The following is a 12,566-nucleotide window of genomic DNA, read 5'->3' on the forward strand; positions in this document are numbered from 1 at the left end:
GGTGCTTTTCTGAATGGAGGGATGTGAATTAGAATTAGAACATTACAGCGCAGTACAGGCTCTTCGGCCCTCGATGTTGCGCCGACCTGTGAAACCATCTGACCTACACTATTCCATTTTCATCCATATGTCTATCCAATGACCACTTAAATGCCCTTAAAGTTGGCGAGTCTACTACTGTTGCAGGCAGGGCGTTCCACGCCCCTACTACTCTCTGAGTAAAGAAACTACCTCTGACATCTGTCCTATATCTATCACCCCTCAACTTAAAGCTATGTCCCCTCGTGTTTGCCATCACCATCCGAGGAAAAAGACTCTCACTATCCACCCTATCTAACCCTCTGATTATCTTATATGTCTCTATTTAGTCACCTCTCCTCCTCCTTCTCTCCAACGAAAACAACCTCAAGTCCCTCAGCCTTTCCTCGTAAGACCTTCCTTCCATACCAGGCAACATCCTAGTAAATCTCCTCTGCACCCTTTCCATAGCTTCCACATCCTTCCTATAATGCGGTGACCAGAACTGCACGCAATACTCCAGGTGCGGTCTCACCAGAGTTTTGTACAGCTGCAGCATGACCTCGTGGCTCCGAAACTCGATCCCCCTACTAATAAAAGTTAACACACCATATGCCTTATTAACAGCCCTATTAACCTGGGTCGCAACCTTCAGGGATTTATGCACCTGGACACCAAGATCTCTCTGTTCATCTACACTACCAAGAATCTTCCCATTAGCCCAGTACTCTGCATTGCTGTTACTCCTTCCAAAGTGAATCACCTCGCACTTTTCCGCATTAAACTCCATTTGCCCTCTCTCAGCCCAGCTCTGCAGCCTATCTATGTCCCTCTGTACCCTACAACATCCTTCGGCACTATCCACAACTCCACCGACCTTAGCGTCATCCGCAAATTTACTAACCCACCCTTCTACACCCTCTTCCTGGTCATTTATAAAAATGACAAACAGCAGTGGCCCCAAAACAGATCCTTGCGGTACACCACTAGCAACTAAACTCCAGGATGAACATTTGCCATCAACCACCATCCTCTGTCTTCTTTCAGCTAGCCAATTTCTGATCCAAAGCTCTAAATCACCTTCAACCCCATACCTCCGTATTTTCTGCAATAGCCTACCGTGGGGAACCTTATCAAACGCCTTACTGAAATCCATATACACCACATCCACGGCTTTACCCTCATCCACCTGTTTGGTCACCTTCTCGAAAAACTCAATAAGGTTTGTGAGGCACGACCTACCCGTCACAAAACCGTGCTGACTATCGCTAATGAACTTATTCTTTTCAAGATGACTAGTGGTGTTCCGCAGGGATAAGTGCTGGGACCTTGCTATTTGTAGTATATATAAATGATTTGGAGGAAAATGTAGCTGGTCTGATTAGTAAGTTTGCGGACGACACAAAGGTTGGTGGAGTTGCGGATAGTGATGAGGATTGTCAGAGGATACAGCAGGATATAGATCGGTTGGAGACTTGGGCGGAGAAATGGCAGATGGAGTTTAAACCGGACAAATGTGAGGTAATGCATTTTGGAAGATCTAATGCAGGTGGGAAGTATACAGTAAATGGCAGAACCCTTAGGAGTATTGACAGGCAGAGAGATCTGGGCGTACAAGTCCACAGGTCACTGAAAGTGGCAACGCAGGTGGATAAGGTAGTCAAGAAGGCATATGGCATGCTTGCATTCATCGGTCGGGGCATAGAGTATAAAAATTGGCAAGTCATGTTGCAGCTGTACAGAACCTTAGTTCGGCCACACTTAGAATATTGCGTGCAATTCTGGTCGCCGCACTACCAGAAGGACGTGGAGGCTTTGGAGAAGGTACAGAGGAGGTTTACCAGGATGTTGCCTGGTCTGGAGGGCATTAACTATGAGGAGAGTTTGGATAAACTCGGATTGTTTTCACTGGAACGACGGGGGGGGCGACATGATAGAGGTTTACAAAGTTATGAGCGGCATGGACAGAGTGGATAGTCAGAAGCTTTTTCCCAGGGTGGAAGAGTTAGTTACTAGGAGACATAGGTTTAAGGTGCGAGGGGCAAAGTTTAGAGGGGATGTGCGAGGCAAGTTCTTTACACAGAGGGTGGTGAGTGCCTGGAACTTGCTGCCGGGGGAGGTGGTGGAAGCAGGTACGATAGCGACATTTAAGAGGCGTCTTGACAAATACATGAATAGGATGGGAATAGAGGGATACGGGCCCCGGAAGTGCTGAAGGTTTTAGTTTAGGCAGGCATCAAGATCGGCGCAGACTTGGAGGGCCGAATGGCCTGTTCCGGTGCTGTACTGTTCTTTGTTCTAATTTGCCAGTTCACTTTAGCTAGCTCTGCTTTCATGCCCTCATGATTACCCTTATTTAAGTTTAAAATACTAGTCTTAGACTCACTCTTCTCTCCCTCAAACTGAATGCAAAATTCAGTCATATTCTAATCGCTGCTGCCAAGGCGCACCTTCACTACGATGTCATTAATTACTCCTATCTCATTGCACAGTATCAAATCTAGTATAGTCTGCTCTCTAGTTGGTTCCAGAACATGCTGTTCTAAGAAACTATCCTGAAAATATTCTATGAACTCCTCATCTAGGCTACCTTTGCCCATCTGATTTTTCAGTCTATAAGTAGATTAAAATCCCCATAATTATCGCTGTACCTTTCTGACTAGCACCTATTATTCCTTCCTTTATACCTCGTCCTTCCACATGATTACTGTTAGGTGGCCTGTACACCACTCCCACAAGTGACTTCTTTTCTTTATCATTTTTCTTCTTGAAGCAAACTGCTTCTACATCCTGGTGTCCTGAACTTCGGTCTTTTATGCTAATACCATCATTAATTAACAGAGTTACCACTCCACCTTTTCCTAGCTTCCTATCCTTCCTAAATGCCATGTACCCTTCAATATTCAGTCCCAATCTATGTCGTCCTGCAGGCATGTCTCTGTAATGGCTATCAGATCATACTTATTTCTATTTGCGCTAACAGTTCATCCGTTTTGTTTTGAATGATACCTTCATTCAAGTACAGAGGCTTTAGTTTTGTCCTTTTAATATTTTTGTAACCTCTGGCCTTGTCTGCTGATTTACACTTAAATTTGTACTCTCTGTCCCTTCCTGACATGGTCTGTTTATCATTTCCCATATTAATACCGTTCTCTCTTGCCTTGTCTCTGCTCTTTATTTACTATATCTTCCCAAATTTGATCCCTTGCCCCCACTATTTCGTTTAAAACCCTCTCAATTTCCCTAACTATGAGGCTCACTAGAATACCGGTTCAGGTGTAGAGCGCCCCAACGGTACAGCCACCACTTTTCTCAGTACTGGTGTCTGTGCCCCACGAACCGGAACTCACTTCTACCACATCAGTCTTTGAACCATGCATTAATTTCTCTAATTTTAATTGCCCTCCTCCAATTTGCACATGGCTCAGGTAATAATCCAGAAATTATTACCTTTGAGGTTCTGCTTCTTAATTTGGTGCCAGCTCCTCATACTGACTATGCAGAACCTCTTTCCTTGTCCTGCCTATGTCAGTGGTACCTACATTGACCACGACGACTGGATCCTCCCCCTCTCACTGTAAGTTTCTCTCCAGCCCTGAGCAGATATCCCAAGCCCTGACACCAGGCAGACAACACAGCCTTCTAAACTCTCGCTCTTTGCTGCGGAGAACAGTGTCAATCCCCCTAACTATACTGTCCCCTACTAACACTATATTCCTTTTTGCTCCCCCCACTTGAAAGGCTTCCTGTACCACGGTGCCATGGTCAGTCTGCTCATCCACACTACAGCCCTCACTCTTGTCCATACAAGCTGCAAGAACCTCAAACTTGTTGCTCAATTGCAAGGGTTGAGGCTCCTCCACTCCCACCTTCTCGATCCCTTTACCTGCCTGGCTCACAGTCACACCCTCCTGTCCCTGATCACTGACCAAAACAGATGACCCTATCTTAAGGGGTGTGACTGCCTTCTGGAACAAAGCGTCCAAGTAACTTTCCTCCTCCCTGATGCGTTGCAGTGTCTGCAGCTCAGCCTCCAGTTCACTGACTCTGAGCTGAAGCTCCTCAAACCGCAAACACTTGCTACAGACATGGTTGCCATGGATTGCCGTGGCATCCAGGAGCTCCCACATACTGCAGCTGCAGCACATCACCTGTTTTGCCATCTTTATTGTGTTAATTTAATTACATTTATTTTCTCTTAATTAATTTATAGTTCCCCTCCTTACTGAACTCCCTCACTTATCAAACTCCCTTCCTCACACTCTGTGCACCTCCAACAACACTCAGGGAGTCAGGAGGTGAGTTACTCGCTGCAGAATTCCCAGCCTCTGACCTGCTCTAATAGCCACAGCATTTATATGGCTGCTCATCAGTTCAGTTTCTGGTCAATGTTGACCCCCAGGATGTTGATAGTGGGGGATTCAGTGATCGTAATGCATTGAATGTCAAGGGGAGATGGACAGATTCTCTCTTGTTGGAGATGGTCATTGCCTGGCACTTGTGAACGTTACTTGCCACTTATCAGCCCAAGCCTGGATGTAGTCCAGGTCTTGCTGCATCTGGACAAGGACTGCTTCAGTATGTGAAGAAGTGCTTCCTGACATCACCCCTGAACAGCCTGACTCTAATTTTAAGGTTCTGCCTCCTTGTTCTGGACTCCCCACCAGAGGAAATAGTTTCTCTCTATCGACCCGATCGAATCCTTTAATCATCTTAAACATTTTGATTAGATCACCCTTTAATCTTCGATACTTGCAGACATATAAGCCTAGTCTGTGCAACCTGTCCTTTTAGCCACTGTATTTTTCTGGTAAATCTGTGCTGCACACACTCCAAGGCCAAATTTTCCTTCCTGAGGCTACTGAATGCAGTTACTCCGGCTGGGTCTAACCAGACCTTTATACAACTGTTGTGTAACTTCCTTTCATTTGTATTCCAGCCCTTGAGATAACATTCCATTAGCCTTTTCAATTTATTTCTGTATCTGCCCACAAGGTTTTAGTGATTTCTATACTTGGACCCATAAATCTCTCTGCTCCCCCACCGGTCCTAGTTTCTCACCCTTTAGAAAATATTCTGATCTATTTCTCTTAGGTCCACTGTGGCTGACACTTCCCTACATTTAACTCTGTCTGTCACAGTTTGCTTGCTTACTTAATCTCCCCTTATTTTCCCATTCACTCAATCTTACCTGAGAGAGAATAAACCACAGTCCCATTCTCCCCTTCATCTGGATCCTTTGCCTGTAAAGTTGCCACCAGATTTTCCGATGGATTTCCTTCAAAAACCTGCAAGGAGATGAAGGTGAGATCAGCAATGTTGGCATTTATAGAGACTTTGCCTCTGTATTTAACTAATTTGGTGGACATGACATGAGAAGAAGTGTCACTCTCACACTCACAATACTGCACTCACTCTCACTCTCACACTCACAATACTGCACTCACTCTCACTCTCACACTCACAATACTGCACTCACTCTCACTCTCACACTCACAATACTGCACTCACTCTCACTCTCACTCTCACTCTCACACTCACAATACTGCACTCACTCTCACTCTCACACTCACAATACTGCACTCACTGTCACTCTCACACTCACAATACTGCACTCACTGTCACTCTCACACTCACAATACTGCACTCACTCTCACACTCACACTCACAATACTGCATTCACTGTCACTCTCACACTCACAATACTGCACTCACTGTCACTCTCACACTCACAATACTGCACTCACTGTCACTCTCACACTCACAATACTGCACTCACTGTCACTCTCACACTCACAATACTGCACTCACTGTCACTCTCACATCCATCCACTGAACGACACAAACCAGTGGAGTTCAATGAGGCCAATTACTTAAGAAAAACTAACTGAAAATATGTGAGGAATGAATTGAATTTAAAATGAAATATTTATCTGAGGAAGTGAGAGAGTTAAATATTTGTCCACAAAGGAGGCAGATAAAGTTTTGCATTAACAATCTGGTGTTGTTTATTTCTCCGATGTTCTCGGGTCAAGGATTAGATGAGCAAATATACATAACCCAGTCTGGCTGTTTTTAAGTGTAGTTTGTATAGACTTAAATCACACAGAAGGATTCTTGGCGTGTGAGTGGTGTGTTTATCAGGACCCAGCTGTCCTCATTAGCCGTCCAAACCCAGTGGACGAAGAGGATTTCGATGTTGTGTATACTGAATTCTGTTTGTGTATTACTCCTTGAATTTTGCCAAGAATGAAGGGATATTAGAAAGTGTCAACAAGACCTTTTCACACTCCCTTCCTCAGCTCAAAGTCTTCCATCGACTTGTTCGACCTCTCCCGATATTCACACGATGAAATCCTCACCCCCTCTAACTGTGGGAACTCCTCACCCTCCTGACCTTGCTGTGATTTAGAGTCATAGAGTTATACAGCACAGAAACAGGCCCTTCGGCCCATCGTGTCTGTGCCGGCCATCAAGCACCTAACTACTCTAAACCCATTTTCCAGCACTTGGCCCGTAGCCTTGTATGCTATGTCGTTTCAAGTGCTCATCTCAATACTTCTTAAATGTTGTGAGGGTTCCTGCCTCTACCACCTCTTCAGGCAGTGTGTTCCAGATTCCAACCACACTCTGCGTGAAAAAATCTTTCCTCAAATTCCCTCTAAACCTCCTGCCCCTTACCTTAAATCTGTGCCCCCTGGTTATTGACACCTCCGCTATGGGAAAAAGTTTCTTCCTATCTATCCTATCAATGCCCCTCCTTTTCAGTCTCTCTTCATAGCTGAAATACTCCAGCCCAGGCAACATCCTGATGAATCTCCTCTGCACCCTCTCCAGTGCAATCACATCCTTCCTATAGTGTGGTGCCCAGAACTGTACACAGTACTCCAGCTGTGGCCTAACTAGCATTTTATACAGCTCCATCATAACCTCCCTGCTCTTATATTCTATGCCTCGGCTAATAAATCCCATATGTCTTCCTAACCACCTTATCTACCTGTGCTGCTGCCTTCAGTGATCTATGGACAAGTACACCAAGGTTCCTTTGACATTCTGTACTTCCTAGGGTCCTACCATCCATTGTATGTTCCCCTGCCTTGTTAGTCCTCCCAAAATGCATCACCTCACACTTCTCAGGATTAAATTCCATTTGCCACAGCTCCACCCATCTTACCAGCCCATCTATATCTCCCTGTAATCTAAGACTTTCCTCCTCACTATTTACGACACCACCAATTTTCATGTCATCTGCGAGCTTACTGATCTTACCTCCTATATTCACGTCTAAATCATTAATGTACACTACAAACAGCAAGGGTCCCAGCACCGATCCCTGTGGTATACCATTGGTCACAGGCATCCAATCGCAAAAACAACCCTCGACCATTACCTTCTGTTTCCTGCCACGAAGCCAATTTTGGATCCAATTTGCCAAATTGCCCTGGATCCCATGGGCTCTTACTTTCTTAAGAAATCTCCCATGCGGGACCTTATCAAGAGCCTTACTGAAGTCCATGTAGACTACATCATCTGCTTTACCCTCATCTACACATCTAGTCACCTCCTCGAAAAATTCAACCAAGTTAGTTGGACACGACCTCCGCCGACAGAGCCGTGCTGACTATCCCTGATTAATCCCTGACTCTAAGTGAAAAAAATACCTCTCTTGATAAGGTGAGTACTACTAAAGTTTTTTTAACTTCAGTGTAACTTATGAAGGACCTTAGATTCTAGTGGCTAGAACAAGGCCCCAAGTGTAATTAGTATTTTTTAAAGTGAGTAACTAATTAATCTAAGGGTAAGTCATGACAGGAGAGCTCAGCCCTGTGATACGCTCCTCCTGCGCTATGTGGGAAATCAGGGATGCTTCCAGTGTCCCTGGTGACCATGTGTGCAGGAAGTGTATCCATTTGCAGCTCCTGACTACCCACATCATGGAGCTGGAGCTGCGGGTGGATTCACTGTGGAGCATCCGCGATGCTGAAGACATCGTGGATAGCACGTTTAGTGAGGTAGTCACACCGCAGGTAATGGCTGCAGAGGCAGATAGGGTTGGGTGACCACCAGGCGGAGTAGTAGGCGCAGGCAGGTAGTGCAGGAGTCCCCTGTGGCCATCCCCCTCTCTAACAGATATATCGCTTTGGATACTGTTGGGGGGGGATGGCCTCCCTGGGGAAAGCAGCAACAGCCATGTTCATGGCACCAAGGATGGCTCTGCCGCACAGCAGGGGAGAAAAAAGAATGGAAGAGCTATAGTGATAGGGGATTCTATCGTAAGAGGTACAGATAGGTGTTTCTGTGGCCGCAAACGTGACTCCAGGATGGTATGTTGCCTCCCTGGTGCTAGGGTCAAGGATGTCACGGAGTGGCTGCAGGACATTCTGAAGGGGGAGGGTGAACAGTCAGAGGTCGTGATACACATTGGTACCAACGACATAGGTAGGAAGAGGGATGAGGTCCTGCAACAAGAATTTAGGGAGCGAGGTAGAAGATTAAAAAGCAGGACCTCAAAGGCTGTAATCTCTGGATTACTCCCGGTGCCACGTGCTAGTGAGTATAGGAATAGGAGGATAGAGCAGATGAATGCGTGGCTGAGGAGATGGTGCAGGAGGGAGGGCTTTAGTATCCTGGATCACTGGGTCTGTTTCTGGCAAAGGTGGGGCCTATACAAGTTGGACGGGTTGCACCTGCACCAGAAAGGGACCAAGATCCTTGCTGGGAGGTTTGCTTGTGCTGTTGTGGGGGGAGGTTAAACTAATTTGGCGGGGAAATGGGATACAGAGTGCAGGTACAGTAGGGGGTGAGGCACAGACAAATATAGAAGAGAAACTGAGTCAGTCTGGAAGGCAGAACAAATATAGACCTGTTAAGGCACAAGTGAAAAATGCAAGGCTAGATTCCATCGATTTTAATGCAAGGAGTCTGACTAATAAGGCAGATGAATTGAGGGCATTGATTAGCACATGGGATTATGATATTATTGCGATCACAGAGACATGGTTGAGGGAAGGGCAGGACTGGCAGCTCAATATTCCAGGGTATAGAATCTTCAGGTGCGACAGGGGAGGGGATAAAAGAGGAGGTGGTATTGCACTGTTGATCAAGGAGTCAATTACTGCAGTAAGGAGGGATGACATCTTAGAAGGTTCCTCAAATGAGGCCATATGGGTAGAACTTAAAAACAAAAGGGGGCAATCACTTGACTGTGTGTGTACTACAGACCTTCAAACAGTCAGGGAGAGCTAGAGGAACAGATATGTAGGCAAATCTCAGAGAGGTGTAAAAATAATAGGATAATAATAGTAGGGGATTTCAACTTAACTAATATCAACTGGGATTGTCTTAGTGCAAAAGGTTTAAAGGGGGAGGAATTCTTAAAATGCAGACAGGAGAGCTTTTTGAGCCAACATGTAGAAAGTCCTACAATAGAAGGGGCAGTACTGGACCTAATCCGAGAGAATGAAGCTGGACAAGTGGTAGAAGTGTCAGTGGGCGAGCATTTCGGGGACAGTGACCATAACTCTGTTTTCACAGAAAATTTGTATTAGAGCCCCTGCTATCACCTCCCGTGCCTCACATAACAGCCTGGGATACATCTGATCTGGGCCTGGGGATTTATCCACTTTTAAGCCCACTAAAACAGCTAATACTTCCTCCCTTTCAATGCTAATATGTTCGCGTATATCACAATCCCCCTCCCTGATCTCTACACTACATCCTCCTTCATCCTTCACCATAGTGAACACCGATGAAAAGTAATCATTTAAAACCTCACCTGTGTCCTCTGGCTCCACACACAGATTGCCACTTTGGTCCCTAATGGGCCCTACTCTTTCCCTGGTTATCCTCTCGCCCTTAATATACTTATAAAACGCCTTAGGATTTTCCTTTATCTTGTCCGCTAGTGTTTTATTCATGGCACCTCTTCGCTCTCCTAATTACTTTTTTAAGTAATGGTGTAGGAGGGAGGGCTTCCAGTTCTTGGATAATTGGACTGCATTCTGGGGAAGATGGGACCTGTTCAAACAGGACGGGCTGCATCTGAACCAGAGGGGCACCAATATCCTGGGAGGGAGGTTTGCTAGTACTGTTCGGGAGGGTTTAAACTAGTTTGGGAGGGGGATGGGAACCGGACTTGTAGTCCAGGGACCAGTGGGTCCACTCAGAAAGACAAAGAGTGTAATGAGGTATTGGGGAAGGTAGCACTGTCGCAGAGGACAGATGGGCACGGAGAAGGGTTAAAGTGCGTATACTTCAACGCAAGAAGCATCAGGAATAAGGTGAGTGAATTGAAGGCGTGGATGGGCACTTGGGACTACGATGTTGTGGCCATCACTGAAACGTGGATAGGTGAGGGGGAGGAATGGTTCTTGGAGGTACCTGGTTATAGATGTTTTCATAAGATTAGGAATGGTGGTAAAAGAGGTGGGGGGATGGCATTGTTAGTTAGAAATAGTGTAACAACTGCTGAAAGAATTTTCGAGGAGGATCTGCCGACTGAGGCACTGTGGGTTGAGGTCAGGAACAGGAAAGGAGCAGTCACCTTGATGGGAGTTTTCTATCGGCCCCCCAATAGCAGCAGGGAGGTGGAAGAGCAGATTGGGAAACAGATTTTGGAAAGGAGCAGAAGTCACAGGGTAGTAATTATGGGGGATTTCAACTTCCCAAATATTGATTGGCAACTCTTTAGATCGAATAGTTTGGATGGGGTAGTGTTTGTGCAGTATGTCCAGGAAGCTTTTCTGACTCAGTATGTAGACTGCCCGACCAGAGGGGAGGCAATATTGGATTTGGTACTAGGTAATGAACCAGGGCAAGTGATAGAGCTGTTGGTGGGTGAGCACTTTGGAGATAGTGATCACAATTCTGTAGCATTCACTGTGGTAATGGAGAGGGATAGGTATGTGCAACAGGGCAAGGTTTACAATTGGGGGAAGGGTAGATATGATGCTGTCAGGCAGGAACTGAGGAGCATAAGTTGGGAGCATATGCTGGCAGGGAAGGGCACGGTCGAAATGTGGAACTTTTTCAAGGAGCAGATAGTAGGGGCCATTGATAAGCATGTCCCTGTCAGACAGGGAAGGGATGGTCATGTGAGGGAACCGTGGTTGACAAGAGAGGTTGAGAGTCTTGTTAGGAAGAAGAAGGATGCGTATATAAGGTTGAGGAAAAAGGGCACAGGCATAGCTCTGGAGGGATACAAGATGGCCAGGAAGGATCTGAAGAAAGGGATTAGGAGAGCTAAGAGAGGGCATGAAAAATGCTTGGCGGGTAGGATAAAAGAAAACCCCAAGGCCTTTTACGCGTATGTCAGAAATATGAGGATGACTAGGGGGACCGTAGGTCCGGTCAAGGACAATAGCGGGAGACTGTGTGTTGAGCCGGAAGAGATAAGTGAGGTTTTGAATGAGTACTTCTCTTCGGTATTTACGAATGAGAAGGGGTGTATTACTGAAGAGGACGGTGTGAAACAGACTGGTAAGCTCGAGGAAGTGCTCGTTAGGAGGGGAGATGTGTTGGGGTTTTTGAATAACTTGAAGATAGACAAGTCTCCCGGGCCTGACGGGGTATATCCAAGGATGTTATGGGAAGCAAGGGATGAAATTGCAGAGCCGCTGGCAATGATCTTTTCATCTTCTCTGTTGACGGGGGTGGTACCAGGTGATTGGAGGGTGGCAAATGTTGTGCCCCTGTTCAAGAAAGGAAATAGGAACAACCCTGGGAATTACAGGCCAGTTAGTCTTACTTCGGTGGTAGGCAAGTTGATGGAAAAGGTGCTGAGGGATAGGATTTCTGAGCATCTGGAAAGACACTGCTTGATTCGGGACAGTCAGCACAGTTTTGTGAGGGGTAGGTCTTGCCTCACAAGCCTGATTGAATTCTTTGAGCAGGTGACCAAGCAAGTGGATGAGGGTAAACCAGTGGATGTGGTGTACATGGATTTTAGTAAGGCATTTGATAAGGTCCCCCATGGTAGACTTATGGAGAAAGTCAGGAGGCATGGGATAGTGGGGAATGTGGCCAGTTGGATTAAGAATTGGCTAACTGATAGAAGGCAGAGAGTGGTCTTAGATGGTAAATACTCAGCCTGGAGCCCAGTTACCAGTGGCGTGCCACAGGGATCAGTTCTGGGTCCTCTCCTGTTTGTGATTTTTATTAACGACTTGGATGAGGAAGTCGAAGGGTGGGTCAGTAAATTTGCAGATGATACAAAGGTTGGTGGAGTTGTGGATACCGAGGAGGGCTATTGTCGTCTGCAAAGGGACTTGGATAGGTTGCAGTGCTGGGCTGAAAAGTGGCAGATGGAGTTTAACCCTGAAAAGTGTGAGGTCGTCCATTTTGGAAGGACAAACACGAATGCAAAATACTGGGTTAACGGTAGGGTTCTTGGGCATGTGGAGGAGCAGAGAGACCTTGGGGTCTATGTGCATAGATCGTTGAAAGTTGCAACTCAAGTGGATAGGGCTGTGAAGAAGGCATATGGGGTGTTAGCGTTCATTAGCAGAGGGATTGAATTTAAGAGCCGTGAGGTGATGATGCAGCTGTAC

At 46.1% G+C, this 12,566-nt stretch overlaps 1 protein-coding gene across 1 annotated transcript in view; it reads right to left on the reverse strand.

The window, feature by feature from the left end:
- LOC137371067 (protocadherin-16-like) overlaps positions 1–12,566 on the reverse strand; it is a 579,474-nt gene that overhangs the window by 196,106 nt on the left and 370,802 nt on the right. The window contains exon 7 of the mRNA XM_068032966.1: positions 5,210–5,306. Within this exon, the coding sequence (XP_067889067.1) occupies positions 5,210–5,306 (97 nt within the window). The remainder of the gene's footprint in view (positions 1–5,209; positions 5,307–12,566) is intronic.

The sequence above is a fragment of the Heterodontus francisci genome, chromosome 6 (genome assembly GCF_036365525.1).
Source record: "Heterodontus francisci isolate sHetFra1 chromosome 6, sHetFra1.hap1, whole genome shotgun sequence".
In the NCBI taxonomy this organism is placed as follows: domain Eukaryota; kingdom Metazoa; phylum Chordata; class Chondrichthyes; order Heterodontiformes; family Heterodontidae; genus Heterodontus; species Heterodontus francisci.